The sequence below is a fragment of the Myxocyprinus asiaticus genome, chromosome 2 (assembly GCF_019703515.2).
Source record: "Myxocyprinus asiaticus isolate MX2 ecotype Aquarium Trade chromosome 2, UBuf_Myxa_2, whole genome shotgun sequence".
Classification (NCBI taxonomy): Eukaryota; Metazoa; Chordata; class Actinopteri; order Cypriniformes; family Catostomidae; genus Myxocyprinus; species Myxocyprinus asiaticus.
This window is the reverse complement of record NC_059345.1, coordinates 6,263,891-6,280,987: the sequence shown is the minus strand read 5'-3', so window position 1 is coordinate 6,280,987 and position 17,097 is coordinate 6,263,891. Positions and strand designations below refer to the sequence as shown.

General features: G+C 42.4%; 1 protein-coding gene across 2 annotated transcripts in view; it reads right to left on the bottom strand.

The window, feature by feature from the left end:
* ankrd11 (ankyrin repeat domain 11) overlaps positions 1–17,097 on the bottom strand; it is a 181,493-nt gene that overhangs the window by 5,123 nt on the left and 159,273 nt on the right. For both annotated transcript variants that reach the window (XM_051720894.1, XM_051720904.1), the window contains 6 exons: positions 12,785–12,958; positions 11,718–11,918; positions 9,063–9,205; positions 8,785–8,932; positions 487–7,493; positions 18–116 (listed from right to left, as the gene is read on the bottom strand). In XM_051720894.1, the coding sequence (XP_051576854.1) occupies positions 18–116; positions 487–7,493; positions 8,785–8,932; positions 9,063–9,205; positions 11,718–11,918; positions 12,785–12,958 (7,772 nt within the window). The remainder of the gene's footprint in view (positions 1–17; positions 117–486; positions 7,494–8,784; positions 8,933–9,062; positions 9,206–11,717; positions 11,919–12,784; positions 12,959–17,097) is intronic.

The window sequence follows — 17,097 nt, the reverse complement described above, 5'->3', positions numbered from 1 at the left end:
AAAGAGCAAGAGTTTACCCTCTCGATGCTGTGCTGCAGTCTGAGTTTCCCTCTCACTGCCTCTTGCAGTCTGAAAAGCTCCTTCAGGGGCTCTGACAAAGATGGGGGTGGAGCAATCTAAGATAGCAGAAAAAATTGCCAGGTCATTCAAACCGCACTCATAATTCCAGAACACTGAATTTGCATGACTAATGTTTATCAGGATAATGTTTATTTATACATAAATAGTGATATTACACTGTGTCTTTTTCTTAACCAGCTGTGACAAGCTGCAGGACAGCCCACAGTGAAATCTTATTGGTCTAAATCCTGCTCCACAAAAATGTATATTAAAGACCAAACATGTCCCAATAGGTTGTGTGGAATCGCAAAGAATTTTTGCTTTTAGTATGGATGGACAAATTACCTGTCATTCATGCACCTGGTTAGTGGTTAAGAGTCTTAATGCACAGAATGCTAGATAAAGATTGCAAAGAAAAATGCTTACCACAGGGATATGAAGCTTGCTCAGAGGCTTGCCATCAAGTAAGTAGGAGCCTGTGTATGTCACATAATCTGCATAGCACTGGGGAGCTTGCGGTGTTATGTAACACAAAATCTTCCGCTTTTCCTCAATTTTCTTGCGGATCTGAAGGTACTCAAAATAGGGGTTGGAACGGTCACTGTGGTACGGCTCAATCTCATCCAATTTGATGGCGTTCACAATGACTGCCAGAGTCTGCTGGATCATCTCCCGGGTCTGCTTCATCGCTGTGTTAACAAGTTGAACCTGCACCTGTTGCTGGCCTGATTTTGGAAACTTCCTCTTGCGTGGATGTTGGGACTGGCTGTCGTCATCTTCAACAGGCCTGCCTTTTGTTTTGGTGATCAGTGCAGGTGCTGGAGTGGAGGTTTGAGCTGTGTTGGAGCTGATGGGCTCTTTCTCCTTCTCTAACGTGACTCTTGTGGTGATGAGAGAGGATACAGAACAGGTGATGCTTGAAGAACTAGTTGCTGCGCTCAGCTTGTTCTGATTGGCTAGCATTTGAGCCATTTTCCGGGTCATTCTCTGAGGTATCTCTTCGATTTTCTTGGGTGCCTCAGGTACTGGCACAGTCACCAACAACTTGGCGGTTGTCTCAAGGGTCTCTGACACTTGGGTGGTGGTGGTCAATGAGACAGTTGGAACCGTAACAGAAGGTTGTGGGCTGCAAGAGGGACCCAAAGCTACCACTGGATTTTGTACCACGGGATGTTGTTTTGTGGCAGCTGGTGATTCCAGAGATTGTAGCATAACAGACGGCATCATAATATCTGGGACTGTTTCTTTTTGCTTGTATTCATTGTCCTTTTCAGTAATAAACAAGTTACCATTGTTCTCATCTACTTCAAATGCCCCTATCTCCTCTGGAATTGTTTCTTTAATGGGAGGAACATCTAAGACATTCCGAGGCTCAGGCTCCAACTCAGACTGTTGTCTATAGCTCTCCTCACATGCTGGGGTAACCAAATCCTGAGCAGATTCGGGAGGATGTACCATTACAGGAGAACAAGGAGCTTTGCTTAAACATGTCAAGTCAGCATCCATCATTTCAACATCCTCACTTGTCTCAATGCCTGGAGGTCTTGTCTGAAGAGGTGGATGCTTGCTCTCTGCAATCTCTGGGGTTACATCAGGATCCTGCAACTCCTTCTCTTGCAATGGAAGGTCTGGTATTGAGAAGGGACCCATATCATCCATTTCATCAGCTGTACCAGAGAATGGATCTGCCCAGGAAACAACAGGATTCTCATTGACTAGTGGGGCTACAGACATGCTGCTCTCAGCAACATAACTGGGGGACTCTTGTCTATTGTCTTGCATCATACATGGGGGCTCTAGGTCCATCTGAGAGTCCTCAAGATTGGGTTTGCAATCAGTGAAGAAAGTTTCAAGTCGAGGTGATTCTGACTCCAGTGTCTCTGTTACAGGTCTTGTTGGTGATGGAATGTCTTCCACTGTATCTTTGTGGACCTCATAATGAGACTCAGAGACTTCTGATGGACAGTATGCTCTGGAGTAAGTAGAGTGAGGATGCGTCACAGGAATTGCATTTGGGATATGCTGCAGATCGCAATCAGAGTGTGAATAGGGACTACTTATCTTTGAGACAGCGGCCTCAACCTCTCTATAACTTTCATGAGGTGATTTCATGAGCTCTTCTGAATTCCAGCCCATGGACCGATCACATGAGTTTTCCATGAAGTTGTCCTGTGGATGGGTGGGTGTTATGGGAAGTACATCGTGCTCTCTTCTATCCGGACATTCCAGCCAAGCCTTTTTATAAGACTCATCAATCCCAAGAGAATAGGAGGGATCGTCTCTAGACTGGATGATCTCGTTTTCAGCATGATTATTTTCTGCTGCATCCCCAGTAAAATCTTCATCTTCCTCCTCCTCCTCTTCCTCCTCCTCTTCTTCTTCTTGCTCTTTGACAACAGGAGGCAAGTAGTCACTCACACTCACTGGATGAGCTGGCATTAGACCAGGCCCACTTTGGTGTGGTTCTGAGAGATCATCAATATCCAGGTTAGGCAAGGCAGCTGGGGCCGGAGTTGGGGGAGCAGCTATATCCAGACATGGCTCCTGGGGGTCAGATCTATGGACTGGAGTTGAAGGCTTCAAGGGGTAGTTGTTATAAACACACCCAGAAGGGTGATCACTGCCCTCACTGATGGAATTTACAGCAGAAGCTTCCTCTGGTACACTATCATGTTGTGATAGGTCAGGTATGGGTGACATCATTTCAATAGGAGGTGAAAAGTATGTTGGAGAAAGACAATTAAGGCTGTCAGCTGCAATCTTGTCCTCAGTCAGATGTGAGGCTGAAGACTCAAATGCTGTGCCTTCTAATATGTGTTGCTGTCGTAGAAACTTGTCTGCCTCTGCTTTGAACTCATCCTCAAGAGGTCTTCTTACATCAGAGGTGGCAGAGCGACTCACAAGTGGTAACTGCATGTTCTTTGCGGGTGTTATACATGTTCCCTCTTGAAAGCTATGTGATGAGTTAGTATATCTATCGAAGAAAGATGGGGAGCAGGCATTCATGGATATTGTGGTGGCTGAAGAATTCTGACACTCAAGGCCATCAAACATTATATCAGAATAGTCCTCTGCACTGCAGGATGGAGTACGTGGAGTTTGCATGACTTCCTCATAACTTGGACATGAGATCACAGATGTTGGAGTGGGGACCCCTGTTGGTCTGTTCTGATCAGGACGTGGAGATGCAGGAAGACTTTCCTTCATTTGGTGACCAGCAAGCCAGTCCTTTGAATTCTGACTGTCCATAGGCTGTGACTTTCTTTCAGGAGACATTATTTGGGCGGAAAGGCCAATATCTTTTAACTTTTTCTCTTTCAAAGCGGTTTCTACTGAACCAGATTTCTTGGATGAGAGTTCATTGCGGTTCTTCTTTAACTCTTCATTTGACTTGGTCTTGTCTTTAAATTTTGGGTCACCTGACCGGTGTCTCAGTTTCTCCATCTGTTTCATTCTCTCTTTGTGTCTCTTATGGCGCTCCTCAATTTCCTGATCTTTTAAACTAAGCATTTTGCCAAAACTTGTTAATCTGAGATCACCATCAACCAAAAGCTTTTCACGAGGGCGGTTGTCCTTTCGAGTTGCATCTTTTGACTGGCTAAACTTGTCATTTTCATCTTTGACCTTTGCCCTGTTAAAGTCTTTGTCTATTATGTCCTTATTTCTCTCCTTGTTTTTCCCATCAAATTTAGAGTCTTCTTTAGATTTCTCTTTAAGACTTGTGATTTGAGCGTTTTCTTTCAATCCAAATTTTTGTTCTTCTTTGGAGTGTCTGAATGACCCAAAGCCATCTGAATATTTATGCTTTTCCTCTTTCACTTTTTCCTTGTGTTTCTCTTTCTTCTTTTTATCTTTTATTTTCTCGCTGTTCATGAGACTGTTTGTCTTGTCCTTTTTGGACATCTCCTTCTCAAACTCCAGAGTCTTTTCCAAGTCATCCTCTCCATCCACTTTGGAACCATATGGAAAAGTGTAAGGGTCCGCCTCTAATGGCATGGGCTCTTTGTCAAAGGGCAAGCTTTCTCTGCGGCCATAGGAATCTCTGATCTCCTCCGACTTATCCTTTTTGTCTCCTTTTTCTTTCTTTACCTTCTCCTTATCCTTGTCATGACTCTTTTTAGATGATGATGATGAATGTCTGTGCCTCTCTTTCTCTCTGAACTTGTCCTGTGGATTAGTGATGGATAATGACTCCCTTCTCTCCTCTGACATTTCAGGTATGCTGATGTTAGAGGAGTCATAGAAGCTGCATAGGACAGGCTCATGACCTCTGTCTGTGAAACTGTCAGATGAAATTTCACTGTGTCTGTCATTGGAATCATCTTTATAATCATTCATGGCCTCTTCCTCAAGTTTTTCTAATAAGGATTTCTCATTTTCACCACTCCCTTTTGAGGGTTTTCTGTCTTTTAAGTGTTCTGGCTTGTCTTTGTATTTGCTTTTGCTCTTTTCCTCACCGACATCTCTCTTGTCAAGAAGTTTCTGCTTGCTTTTCTTGTCCTGATTTGAATCCACAGATGCTCTGTCCTTACGTTCCTTGTGTTTTGTGTCAGTTGAATCTTTGTCTTTTTTATCCTTGTGTTTTTCCATGGAGGCTTTTCTCTCTTTACCTGCATCAAATGTTGCCTTCTCCTTTTTCTTATCTTTATGCTCCTTTTCTTTTTGTTTTTCTGTGGAATGTGCTTTCCCCTCTACAGAGTATTTCTTGTGTTTATCTGTTTGGAAATTATCCATTTCATCTCGGTCAGGTGTGGAATCTTTTCTGTGAGAGTCTGACAGTCCGAGAGAGTCACTTAATTTTGCTACGCCTCCATTATAATCGTCATCTTCATCTTCACTCTCGTCTGTGAAAATATCAGCAATTGTATACCATGTCTTCTCTCTCACTTTTTCAGGTTTCCTGTCTTCTTTCTTAAATTCCAAGAAATCTTTTTCCCTGTCGGCATGTTTGTCCTGGTTAGTCTTTTCTTTCTTATCTTTATTCTGTTCAGATGACATCTTCCTTTCTTTGTCTTTGCTATGAGAATCTTTATGCTTTTCTTTAGCCCCATCCCGCTTGTCTTTGGAGGCTCTTTCTAGATCTTTCTCTTTCATTGACCTCTCGATGGAGTTCTTCTCAGGTTTCTCTTTTTCCTGGTCCAAATTTCTGTCCTTAGGCTTGTCCTTATGTTTTTCCCCCTTTGACTTCTCTTTCTTTTCCACAACATCCATTTTCTTCTCCCTGTCTTTTCCAGAGTGGTTTCTCTCCCTTGGATCAGATTTGCAGATGGTTTCATTCTCTGTTTTGTCTTTAAAGAAGGCCTCACTCCCATAGTCATCTCTCAATGATTCTTGTTTTGTTTTGAAGTCTTTCCTCTCTTTAGTGATCTCATATGAATCTTTTCTGTCTCTACTGCTTTCCACAGCATCCTTTTCTTTCTTCTCTTTGACACCCTCTGCTGATTCTTTTCGTTTCTTCTCTTTTTCCAAAGACTGACTAGAATTTAACTTTTGTTTGTCCATCCAGTCTTTTTTCTTGTCAGTGGACTCCTTATCTTTCTTTTTTGATGCAGTTTCCTTTTCAGGACGCTTTTCCCCATGATCTGGCTTTTTATCTTTGACTTTATTTTCCCTTTTACGGTCCCTGCTTTCTTCCTTTACTGTTTCCACAATTAACTTGACCGCATTATTGGCTTTGTATTCTTTCACAGGGACGTCCCAGCTATCATCCCCATAAAGCGAACTATCAGAAGACATGTCTGATTGCCACCGATCATGGGGATCGTCTGATGCACTCATCTTAGAGTCCTCTAATAAATTATTTTTTAAATCATAATCCTCATAATCAGGATCTTCCTTGATGGTCTTATCCCTCTTTGTCTTTTCCTTCTCTTCTTTAGTACTTTTCTCAGATTTAAAATGTTTGTCTTCTTTTTGCTCATTCTTTTTGTCTATTTTAACAGATTTATCCTTAGACTTTTTCTTTTTATCATCCTTATGGGCTTTCTGTTTCTCCTCCTTTGTCTTATCTTTAATGTTTCTCTCCTTCTCAGTTTTCAAAGGTTTGTCCCTCTCTTCTTTGCTCACCTTATCTTTGTTGGACTCCTTTGTTTTCTTCGACTTCTCTTCCTTGGTGACCCTCTGAGTTTCTTTACCTGGCCAGTCCTTGTCCTCAGATTTACCCTTGGAGAGTCTGTCTTCCTTCTTAAAATGATCTTTGTCATGTTTGGAAAGTTTGACCCTATTTTCAGAAGGTGACTCTGTCTCAACAATGAGCGACTTCTGCCTTGAGTCGTCAAAGTCAAAAGAAAAGCTCTTGACAAATTTTTCATTCATGTCTTGACTCAAAACTACACTTGCAGTCTTTTCTTTTTCTTTAATTTTGTGTTTGTGTTTCACTTTGTGCTTTTTCAACACCTTTCCCTCTTTATCTGTTTTGGAAATGGCTCCATCCATGCTTGAGTTCTTGTAAAACTCAGAGTTCTTTTTGTCTATTGTATTGGCATGCGTGTTGTTTTTCTTTCGGTTATCTTGCACTTTCTTTTTTACCTGTTTCACAGACTCAATACTGGAGTCAGCAGAAGAGTAGTCAGACTCACTGGATAGTCTTGTTCTGACAGAGTCTGAAAGGGAACTGACATCAGACCACATTGGGGAGGACACCGTTTTCCACCCATCTGTCCTCCACTGCTTTGGGTGCTGCTCTGCCAGAGACTGCGTGTGTTTCTGCGAACTCAGACTCCCATGTGAGGATGAAGACGACGCAGACAGAGAGCTAAAAACAGAGGGTTCTTTGAGGCTCAAAGTTGAAGAGTCCTTTACACAGTTTGAGCTCTGCATTGAGCCTTTATCATCCTCACTCTCCAGGTCCCCGATCTCAGAGTCCGAGGTGCAGAACTTGTCGTTCACTTTACCAAAGCGAACCTCTTTATTGACATTATTTTTTGTCTCCTTCTTCCTCTTCTTCTTGACTTTACTTTTCTCTTTTTGCTGCTTGGAGCTCTGTGTTGTCGAGTCCCGACTCTTGACGTTGGTCTGAGGTGCAGGTTGCCTTGGTGTTGTCGTAGGTGTGAAACACAACGTCCTGTCGTCCTCGTCTGAGCTGTTGCTGTCCGAAAGGATCCGACGCACAGCCTTCTTTGGTGTTAGCGAGTTGCTTTTGGAATAGGTTTTAACCTCCATCTTGGGTATGGAGATGAAGTTGTTGGTCTTGGTGACAGGATCCTTGCGGAACTCTTTCTTAAGCAGATGCTTGTCGTCCACAGGTGGGACGCGCTCCTCCTCGTCATCCTCGTCAAATTCATACTCATCCTTGACAGGAGTGGTGGTGGATTTGGGTGGGTCCATGCCCTTCCCTTTTAGTTTTAAGCCCTTCTCAAACTCTGAGTCTGTATTATTGCCATCAACAGAGCTAGATGGGGCAAATGATGGGGCATCTTCCTCCTCTGAAGAATCTGTTGGGATACAGAAGAGTTAATATCAGCATATTGGACACCCTATATGGCGAACATTTCCTGTTAGACATTCTGCCATACATTCCAAAAATACACTCACTGGCCACTTTATTAGGGACACCTGTACATCTAAGTATTCATGCAATTTATCTAATCAGCCAATCATGTGGCAGCGGTGTAATGTATAAAATCATACAGATATGGGTCAAGAGCTTCAGTTAATGTTCACATCAAATGGGGAAAAAATTTGATCTCAGTGATTTAGACCATGGCTTGATTGTTGGTGCCAGATAGGTTGGTTTGAGTATTTCTGTAACTGCTGATCTCCTGGGATTTTCACACACAACAGTCTCTAGAGTGTATAGAGAATGGTGTGAAAAACAAAAAACAACCAGTGAGCGGCAGTTCTGTGGAAGAAAACACCTTGTTGATGAGAGGTCAACGGAGAATGGACAGACTGGTTCGAGCTGACAGAAAGGCTACGGTAACTCAGATAACCGCTCTTTACAATTGTAGTGAGCAGAATTACATCTCAGAATGCTTAACATGTCGAACCTTGATTCGGATGGGCTACAACAGAAGAAGACCACGTTGGGTTCCACTGCTGTCAGCCAAGAACTGAAAATTGAGGCTGCAGTGGGCCTACCATTTGTGTACCTCAGCAGAAATCCAGATTTGTCAGACCAAGCGATGTTTTTCCAATCGTCTACTGTCCAGTTTTGGTGAGCCTGTGCCCACTGTAGCCTTTGATTCCTGTTCTAAGCTGACAGTAGTGGTACCCGGAGGGGTCTTCTGCTGCTGTAGCCCATCATTGACGTGTTGTACATTCAAAAATGCTTTTCTGCATGGTACTGTTGTAACATGTGTTTAATTGGGTTACTGTCACCTTCCTGTCAGCTTGGACCAGTCTGGCCATTCTCCTCTGACCTCTGTCATTAATAAGCCGTTTTCGCCCACAGAACTGCCGCTTGCTGGATATTTTTTGCACCATTCTCTTTACACTCTAGAGACTATTGTGTGTGAAAATCCCAGGAGATAAGCAGTTGCAGAAATACTCAAAACAGCCCGTCTGGCACCAACAATCATGCTATGGTCTAAACCACCAAGTTCAAATTTTTCCCCCATTCTGGTGGTTGATGTGAACATTAACTGAAGCTCCAGACCTATATCTGCATGATTTTATACATTACACTGCTGCCACATGATAGGCTGATCAGATGATATAATGAATAAGTAGATGTACAGGTGTACCTAATAAAGTGGCTGGTGAGAATAACAGCACAATACACACCTGAGGAACTCTCTTCACTGGAGGTGTAAGTGCCTTTTCCCAGCAACAGATTAAGCATTGTTTGGGAATTTGCCACTTTTAATGGTGTCTCCCCTCTTCTGTTGCTTTGACAAGGATCACCTCCATTTCGTAACAGCAGCTTCACTACCTACAAAACCAGAAAATGGGTCACAAATCAAGTTCAAGATACCAAATTAAAATCTTACAATCATGTTGTGTTGTAAATCATCACTCAGAATGTCTGTTTTACCAGTGTGTGCACTTAGTGAGGTGCTTACTTTGAGGTGACCATTGTTAGATGCATCATGTAGAGGCGTGTCATCATCCAGGCCCTTGGTGTTAACCTCGGCCCCGGCTGCCAGCAGCTGCTTGGCCACGTCGTAATACCCTCTGTTGCAAGCCTCATGAAGTGCGGTCCAGCCTTAAATAAACAGCATTACACTCTTATATGTCTGCTCATATTATCCTTTTTAAGTTTACTTTGTGTTAAAGTTTAACCCAGAATCCAAAATGCTATCACAACTTATATCTTATTCTAGTGGTTCTTAAACTTTTTCAGGTTACTGTTTCTACAGTAAAACAAAAATTGCGGACCACCCCAACTCTCATTTAATGTCTTTTTCAACAATACTGTCTTAAACCACTGATTGGTTAGACTGCTGTGTTTTTCTTTTAAAGAAAAATTACACTGACAAATAACTGTCACTTATGTTATTGAATTGAGACAAATAGAAACAGTATTATAAAATTCAGCTTATTGTTACAAGTTGTTTTCTGTCAATTCTAATTTTATTTAGGTCTCTTTTTTGTTGAAGCTTTTAACAGTGGCAGATGCTATATGTACCCTGGTGTTTTGTGGTAATGGTAGAGATTACTGTGACGGAACAATCACCTTCCCTTTTGTCAGCACTGGGCATAAGAGAGGATATCGACTTAACCACATTGCTGACAAACAGGAAGAAACGCACATTAAATTAACGGTAGAGAGCACGCATCGCTGCTGATTGGCCAGAATGCCAGGGCACCGTTCCCCTCGCTCTTTGGCGACTTACAGTGATGTGAATCCTGATTTCCTTTATTTTTGTGTATTTTTCATACTAAATGGTTTTAGATCTTCAAACTAGATATAACATAAAACAAAGGCAACCTGAGTAAACACAAAATACAGTTTTCAAATATATATATTTTTGATTGAAGCAAAAAGGTTATCCAACACCTATATCACCAATGTGAAAAACTAATTGCCCCCTTAAACTTAATAGCTGGTTGTGCCACCTTTAGCAGCAACAACTGCAACCAAATGCTTCCGATAACTGGAGATCAGTCTTTCACAACGCTGTGGTGGAAATTTGGCCCAATCTTCTTTGCAGAACTGATTTAGTTCAGCCACACTGGAGGGTTTTCGGGCATGAACTGCCCGTTTAAGTTCCTGCCACAGCATCTCAATCGGGTTCAAGTCAGGACTTTGACTAGGCCACTCCAAAACTTTCATTTCGCTTCTTTTGAGCCATTCAGAGGTGGACTTACTCCTATGCTTTGGATCATTGTCTTGCTGCATAATCCAGTTACGCTTGAGCTTCAACTCACTGACTGATGACCGGACGTTCTCCTTTAGGATTTTCTGGTAGAGAGCAGAATTAATGTTTCCCTCTATTATTGCAAGTCGCCCTGTAGCAGTAAAGCATCCCCACACCATCACACTACCACCACCATGCTTGACCGTAGGTTTGATGTTCTTTTTGTGGAATTCTGTGTTTCATTTATGCCAGATGTAACGGGACTCCTGTCTTCCAAACAGTTCCAGTTTTGACTCATCAGTCCACAGAACATTCTTACAGGATCATCAAGGTGTGTTTTGGCAAAATTCAAAACACCTTAATGTTCTTCGGGGTTAGCAATGGTTTTTGCCTTGCCACTCTTCCATGGATGCCATTTTTGGCCAGAGTCTTTCTGATAGTGGAGTCACGAACAGTGACCTTTATTGATGCGAGAGAGGCCTGCAGTTCCTTGGATGTTGTCCTTGGCTTTTTTGTGACTTCCTGGATGAGTCGTCGCTCTGCTCTTGGAGGAATTCTGGAAGGTCGGCCACTTCTGGGAAGGTTCACTACTGTTTTCTCCATTTGGAGAAAATGGCTCTCACTATGGCTCTCACTGTGGTTCTCTGCAGACCCAGAGTCTTTGAAATAGATGTAGACTGATGTATTTCTATCACCTTTTTCCTCATCATTTATGGAATTTCTTTTGACCTTGGAATAGTGTGCTACTGGGTGAGACCATTTAGCTAACTTCATGCAGCTGAAAAAGTTACATTTAGGTGATGATTTGATTGAACAGTACTGGCAGTAATCAGGTCTGGGTGTGTCTAGTCCAGCTAAACCCCATTATGAATGCAGTTTCATAGATTTGGGGATTTAGCCACTAAGGGGGTAAATACTTTTTCAAACAGGCCCAGTTCGTATTGGATAATGCTTCAATAAATAACATTATCATTTAAAAAACTATATTTTGTGTTTACTAAGATTGCCTGCGTTTTATGTTAGATTTTGTTTGAATTTTTGAAACAATTTAGAATGAGATAAACACAAAAACAGAAGAAATCAGGATGAGGGCAAATACTTTTCACAGCAATGTATATGCTGTGCCGCTAGTGAAAGACGGCACCTCACGCGCCTCGAAAAAAGGTGGATTCAAACTCGCTTAACATCAGTTTAATACCATTATTCTTCACGCTGCTTCTTCGATATTTATAATGAATTGTTTTGTAGTTTTGTCTGATTCCATTGTCTGGTGCCAATAAACGGGGTGTTTGTGTAGTAAGAATCCTTCACAGACCACAGTTTGAGAACAACAGTACTATTCTTTTTTTAATAGTATGTTAAAAGATTATGATGGAGGAATATCTGGTGAGAAACATCTCTGATGGCTCCCCTTACCTGCAAAATCTTTTACATTCACATCAGCCCCCTCGTTGATGAGCTCCTTTATGCGACGTGCCTCCCCACGTATGGCCGCCCTGTGCAGCCGCGTCTCGCCCCTTTCATTCCTCTTGTTCACTTTGTCTTTGGTTTTTGAGGCAGAGTTTGGTGTTCCCTTCTGACCCAGACTTGACTGTGACTGGTGCTTTGGTGTTGTGTCTGAACAGAAATATCAGTAATGCTAATTATTTACAGTAAAAGAAACAGTAACAGCAATTGAATCTGTACTGTTTGCTTTAACCTCTGGGTGGCAGTCTTGTACCACAAGCACAGGAAATGGTACATTTGATGTTTTCTGCCTACTTTCACATCTTAACTATACAAAAACCTTAATTTAATTTAACCCCTTGGATTTGCATGATATTGTCGACAGCACTGAAAATTTGTACAGATCACACAGGATAAATGGCCAAAAATATATATGTTTCACACATTATTTATATTCTGTACTAAGTCAAGAAAACACACAGTGGAAAAAAAAATAACAGGCATGGAGAAACCCACACATTTCCTGTAGTGCTTTGTTTTGGAATAATAAATCGGCAGAACCATTTGAAGAGAAAGAGCTAAATCAAAGTATTCTAATAGAGAAAAAGCATACTTGAGATAACAAAATAAATACAAACTTTAAGCAAAAGACACCACATGGTTATGCTTAAAACAGATTGCCAGAAGACTTGAAATAAATGGATTCCAATCCAATACCTTTCATTTTCATAAAGCTCCAACATTCGATTGCAATACCAGGTGAGCCAATAAAAAACCTAAATTGAGGAGTATTCATATTGGAGTAGTACAACCATATTCCTTGTTGCTTCATCAACAGTCCTGGAGGGCTGATTAACAACAGTGGATTAAGATTGCAGAGGTCCATTTCGCTGAAGTAATAGGAATTGATGAGGGTTATCTCGTTTAATTGAAATCTAATTAAGTGTTGTTTAAATGAAGCATAGCTTGAGAGTGCAGCAAGGACAGTGGACGCTACAGAAACCGCCTGAGACGTGGCGCCCATGACAAACACGCACCTGGACTGTTTATGGACTCCTCCGCCGTCATCTGCATGAGAAGAGCCACCTGCTGCCGCTCAGAGAGGGGGTACCCGGCCCGAATCCCTGGCATGCCCATTCCGAACGGCAAGCCTGACTTCCTGGTGTTAGTGGGCTCCTTTTTAATGCGCTTCCGCTCTGGACCTTGTTTTTCTGTTGAGAGAGAGAGAAAAGAGTTGCATATTAAACCGCAAACCAGCCTCATACATACTCGTGGACAGACACAATTTCCTTTATGCTCAGATTTGTGACCTTCATAATCACTCTAGGAAAGTTTGCGCAAGTTAATATGCATTAACTGCAATTCCTTCTGTGGCCTTTTTAGTAACATCTGAAGGTCAAGCGAAACCTAGATCTCTTGGGTGAATTCCCAGCCACTCTGCCCATGTCTACAATTTGAAAGCCTGCTGGTGGCCCAGAGACCCCATGGGGAGGGGTGGGCCCTCCACTGCCAGTTTAGTGTGTGTGTTTCTTTAAGGGTATGACTTGGCAGGCTGTCTCTGATTACAAAATGGCCGGTGTTCACATTTCAACTTGGCTGAGGCAAGGTCACTGCTGCGAGTGGACAAAAGCAGCTGCTCTTCACAGAAACGCCCATCAATTATTCTCAGTATGTCAGTGTGAACATACCTGCCTCACATTGCAGCCATCCAGTTCATTACACAAGTCTCACTCTTGATATCAACTTACAGTGGAAACTGGCAAGCATGAGGACAGCCCTCCAACTGTGCAAACCCCAAGCCTCAAACTGTGCAAACAAGCCCAAATGTCTCTCTCTCTCTCTCTCTCTCTCTCTCACACACACACACACACACGTTCCTCTGCCATTAACACCAATAAAAATGTGCAACAGGCCTGTCACGATTATTCCATAATCGTCTGACTGCAGTTATTTGATCTAACCGCGATTATAGTCCACTTTAAATTCCAAACACATTTTACTGTACAAATAAGGGAATGATCGGCGCATTTGAGATTGTCATATAATTGTATGACAATCATCATCATAATCGTGGAAACCCTAAAACAATTAATCGTCATAATCAGTTATTTGTTTGACAATTAATCGGCAGCCAGATTTCATAATCGTGACAGCCCTAACGTACAACAATCCTGTCAACTCCCAGGGCGTGCTGAGTGACTCCAGCCAGGTCTCCTAAGCAACCAAATTGGCTCGGTTGCTAGGGAGGGTAGAGTCACATGGGGTAACCTCCTCGTGGTCGCTATAATGTGATCTGTTCTCGGTGGCGCGCATGGTGAATTGAGCGTGATTGCCGCGGTGGATGGCGTGAAGCCTCCACACGCGCTATGTCTCCGTGGCAACGCGCTCAACAAGCCACGTGATAAGATGCGCGGGTTGACTGTCTCGGACGCGGAGGCAACTGGGATTCATCCTCCGCCACCCGGACTGAGGCGAATCACTATGCGACCACGAGGACTTAGAGCGCATTGGGAATTGGGCATTCCAAATTGGGAGAAAAAGGGGAAAAATCCCCCCCCCCCAAAAAACAAAAAAACAATCTTGTCAACTAGCTTTGTGCTCATGTCTGATCTATGAAAGATCTACAAACCAGCTTGTTGTTCTCAACATAGTGATTTGCTCAAGGCCACAAACATAATTTATAGAGAGAGGAAGCCAGACAGTGAACGCTTCCAGTAACCGAGATCTTTCCAGGGATTATTATTCACGTTCGGGGGGCTGATGCTAACACCTGTAAATACTTATGTGTAATGTACCCCAACCCCTTGAACACACAGATTTGCCATTTAGTCACATTCCTGCGACTCAAACCTCGAAGAGCATGAACTGCAGTGGCAGTCTAAACAGGTTTTTAATGGGTAGATGAGGGGAACACAAAAATGCAGTGCTTGCTCTTTTAGACTTACACTAAAATAGACTCAACTGAGGTAATGACACTGCTACAGTATTACAGAAGTCTTCTGATGGAAGGATCAAACGTGTTATCACTGGCCCTGTAAGCCCTTGCGGTCCTCTTCTGAGCCCAGATTTTGGTGACGTAAGCGAGTGCAGACCGATGGGGTGCTAGAGAGCAAGTCCATGAGGGTGCATGAGTGATAAGTGTGCATTTGGGACAGACTTCAATCAGATGATGCTTTTTTTTTTATACATTATGTTCTTCATATACACAGAGTTTTATACATTATTATTCGAAAAGTCATGGCATTAATAGAACGGGTAAAAGGAACATACTGTAAACTAACTAACTAATAAAGCATTAGATAATTTAATCAAGAACCTCTGAAAAAAAAGTGCACACATAACAACAAAAGCCCATCTTTTAAAATGTTTAGAGCACAAATAAACATGACTCTACAAATAAACAGGATGGTTGCATGCAGGTCCTTTAAACAGTCAAATGTGTAGAAAGAAGAACATACGTCTCACACACCACCGTAGATTGCAAAAACCATTTATACACAGCCGCACTTCTGCAGGTATATATATCGCGGGTAGACTGAACGTTGCTATATCAATAAAGATAAGCAATCTTACAAGTTAGAGCTGTGTACAAGACAATACTCTCTCATACCTTAATATTTTAGACTATTAATATCCTCTTGGAAACAATGATAACAAGGGTTTAGCGTTAGAGTACTTACTTTTAAGAACCTAAAACTTCAAGAAAAACTATTCAATGGGGGCCTGGGTAGCTCAGCGAGTACTGATGCTGACTACCACCCCTGGAGTCGCGAGTTGAATACAGGACGTGCTGAGTGACTCCAGCCAGGCCTCCTAAGCAGCCAAATTGGCCCGGTTGCTAGGGAGGGTAGAATCATATGGGGTAACCTCCTCATGGTTACTATAATGTGGTTCTCGCTTTCGGTGGGGCGAGTTGTGTGTGGATGCCGTGGAGAATAGCGTTAAGCCGCCACATGCGCTACGTCTCCACAGTAACGTGCTCAACAAGCCACGTGATAAGATGCGCGGATTGATGGTCTCAGGCGCGGAAGCAACTGAGATTCTTCCTCTGCCACCCGGATTGAGGTCACTACGCCACCACGAGGACTTAGAGCACATTGGGAATTGGGCAGAAAAGGGGAGAAAAAAAAACAACAACAACAACAACAAATATTCAATAAAAACTGAACTGGAGCAATTCAATCTCTGGAAAACTGAGCAAAACAAAGTTTTGAACCAGCTATACACATCAGACTAAGAAGTGATACCTTATACACAAGATAAGCAAGTGATCTATCATTGACAGTCTGCTGTGATTGGTCGAGAGGATCAGCAGCATGGACTGTTGGGTAGTAGACCACTGTGGAGCTTGCACTGATGCAGGCTCAGCCGAAGTGTGCATTGAGGGCGCTCATGAGCACCCTTCTGAACGCTAAAATGTCAAATGGGACACCCTACGGTCTCGTAGAAGACCTCGACTTCGCAGGAACGCACAAATGAAGGCCACGAGACCGCAAGTCCACATCAAGTGAGCCATTTGCGACAGGACCATTTTCGAAAATAAAACGATCTCGGAATTCAAACATTTGTTAACTGACCTAAAAATAAAAATCTAACAAATTGGAGAAACAAACTAAAATACATGTTCATGACTCCAAAACAAACTAAACTAAAACTAGTTAGTTAAGTTTTGATGCACAGCACTGTTAGCCTTGAGGTTTGGTACAGTCATAACTCGTCCCTGAATGAATCTAGTAGTATTCTGGCAAAATGTTTTGCTGATTTCCACAGAACTCAAACACAAAACTTCTCAGAGTTTAACGTTGGTGTGCTGTTGGGATAGTTTTGTTCAAGTGAAAAATGTAAGGGTCTTCAGGATACCTGGCAGTTTCAGGTGAGCATTAAAAGTCAATTATCATCTTATTGAGAAGCATCAGAACTCGGTTATATATTTGTTGTTGAGGTTCCAGCACTAATCACAATCTTTTCGTCATACAAATAGCAAGTGCCCTTCAGTGGGCAGGCTTGTGGGCCTGTTGCTCCAAAACATGGGTGGAAATTAAAAACAGCTCACATCTGTGATGATGACAGACAGCTGAGGCCAAATTGAGCATTACTACATCCTTCTTTATTGCCATACAACACCACAGAGTGAAACAGACCAAATATCATTGACATGAAAGCATTTCTGAGATTACCTATACATACTCGTACCATCACTGAAAAATAAATAAATAAATAAAACTCCCAAAAGTCCCATAATGAAGGTGGTCAGACTACTTTTTCATGAGTTATTACAACTCAAACCAGAAGAGCTGGCTGGGTGTGAGGTTTGCAATGTCTTTGACCATGAAGCGGGAAACACTGAACG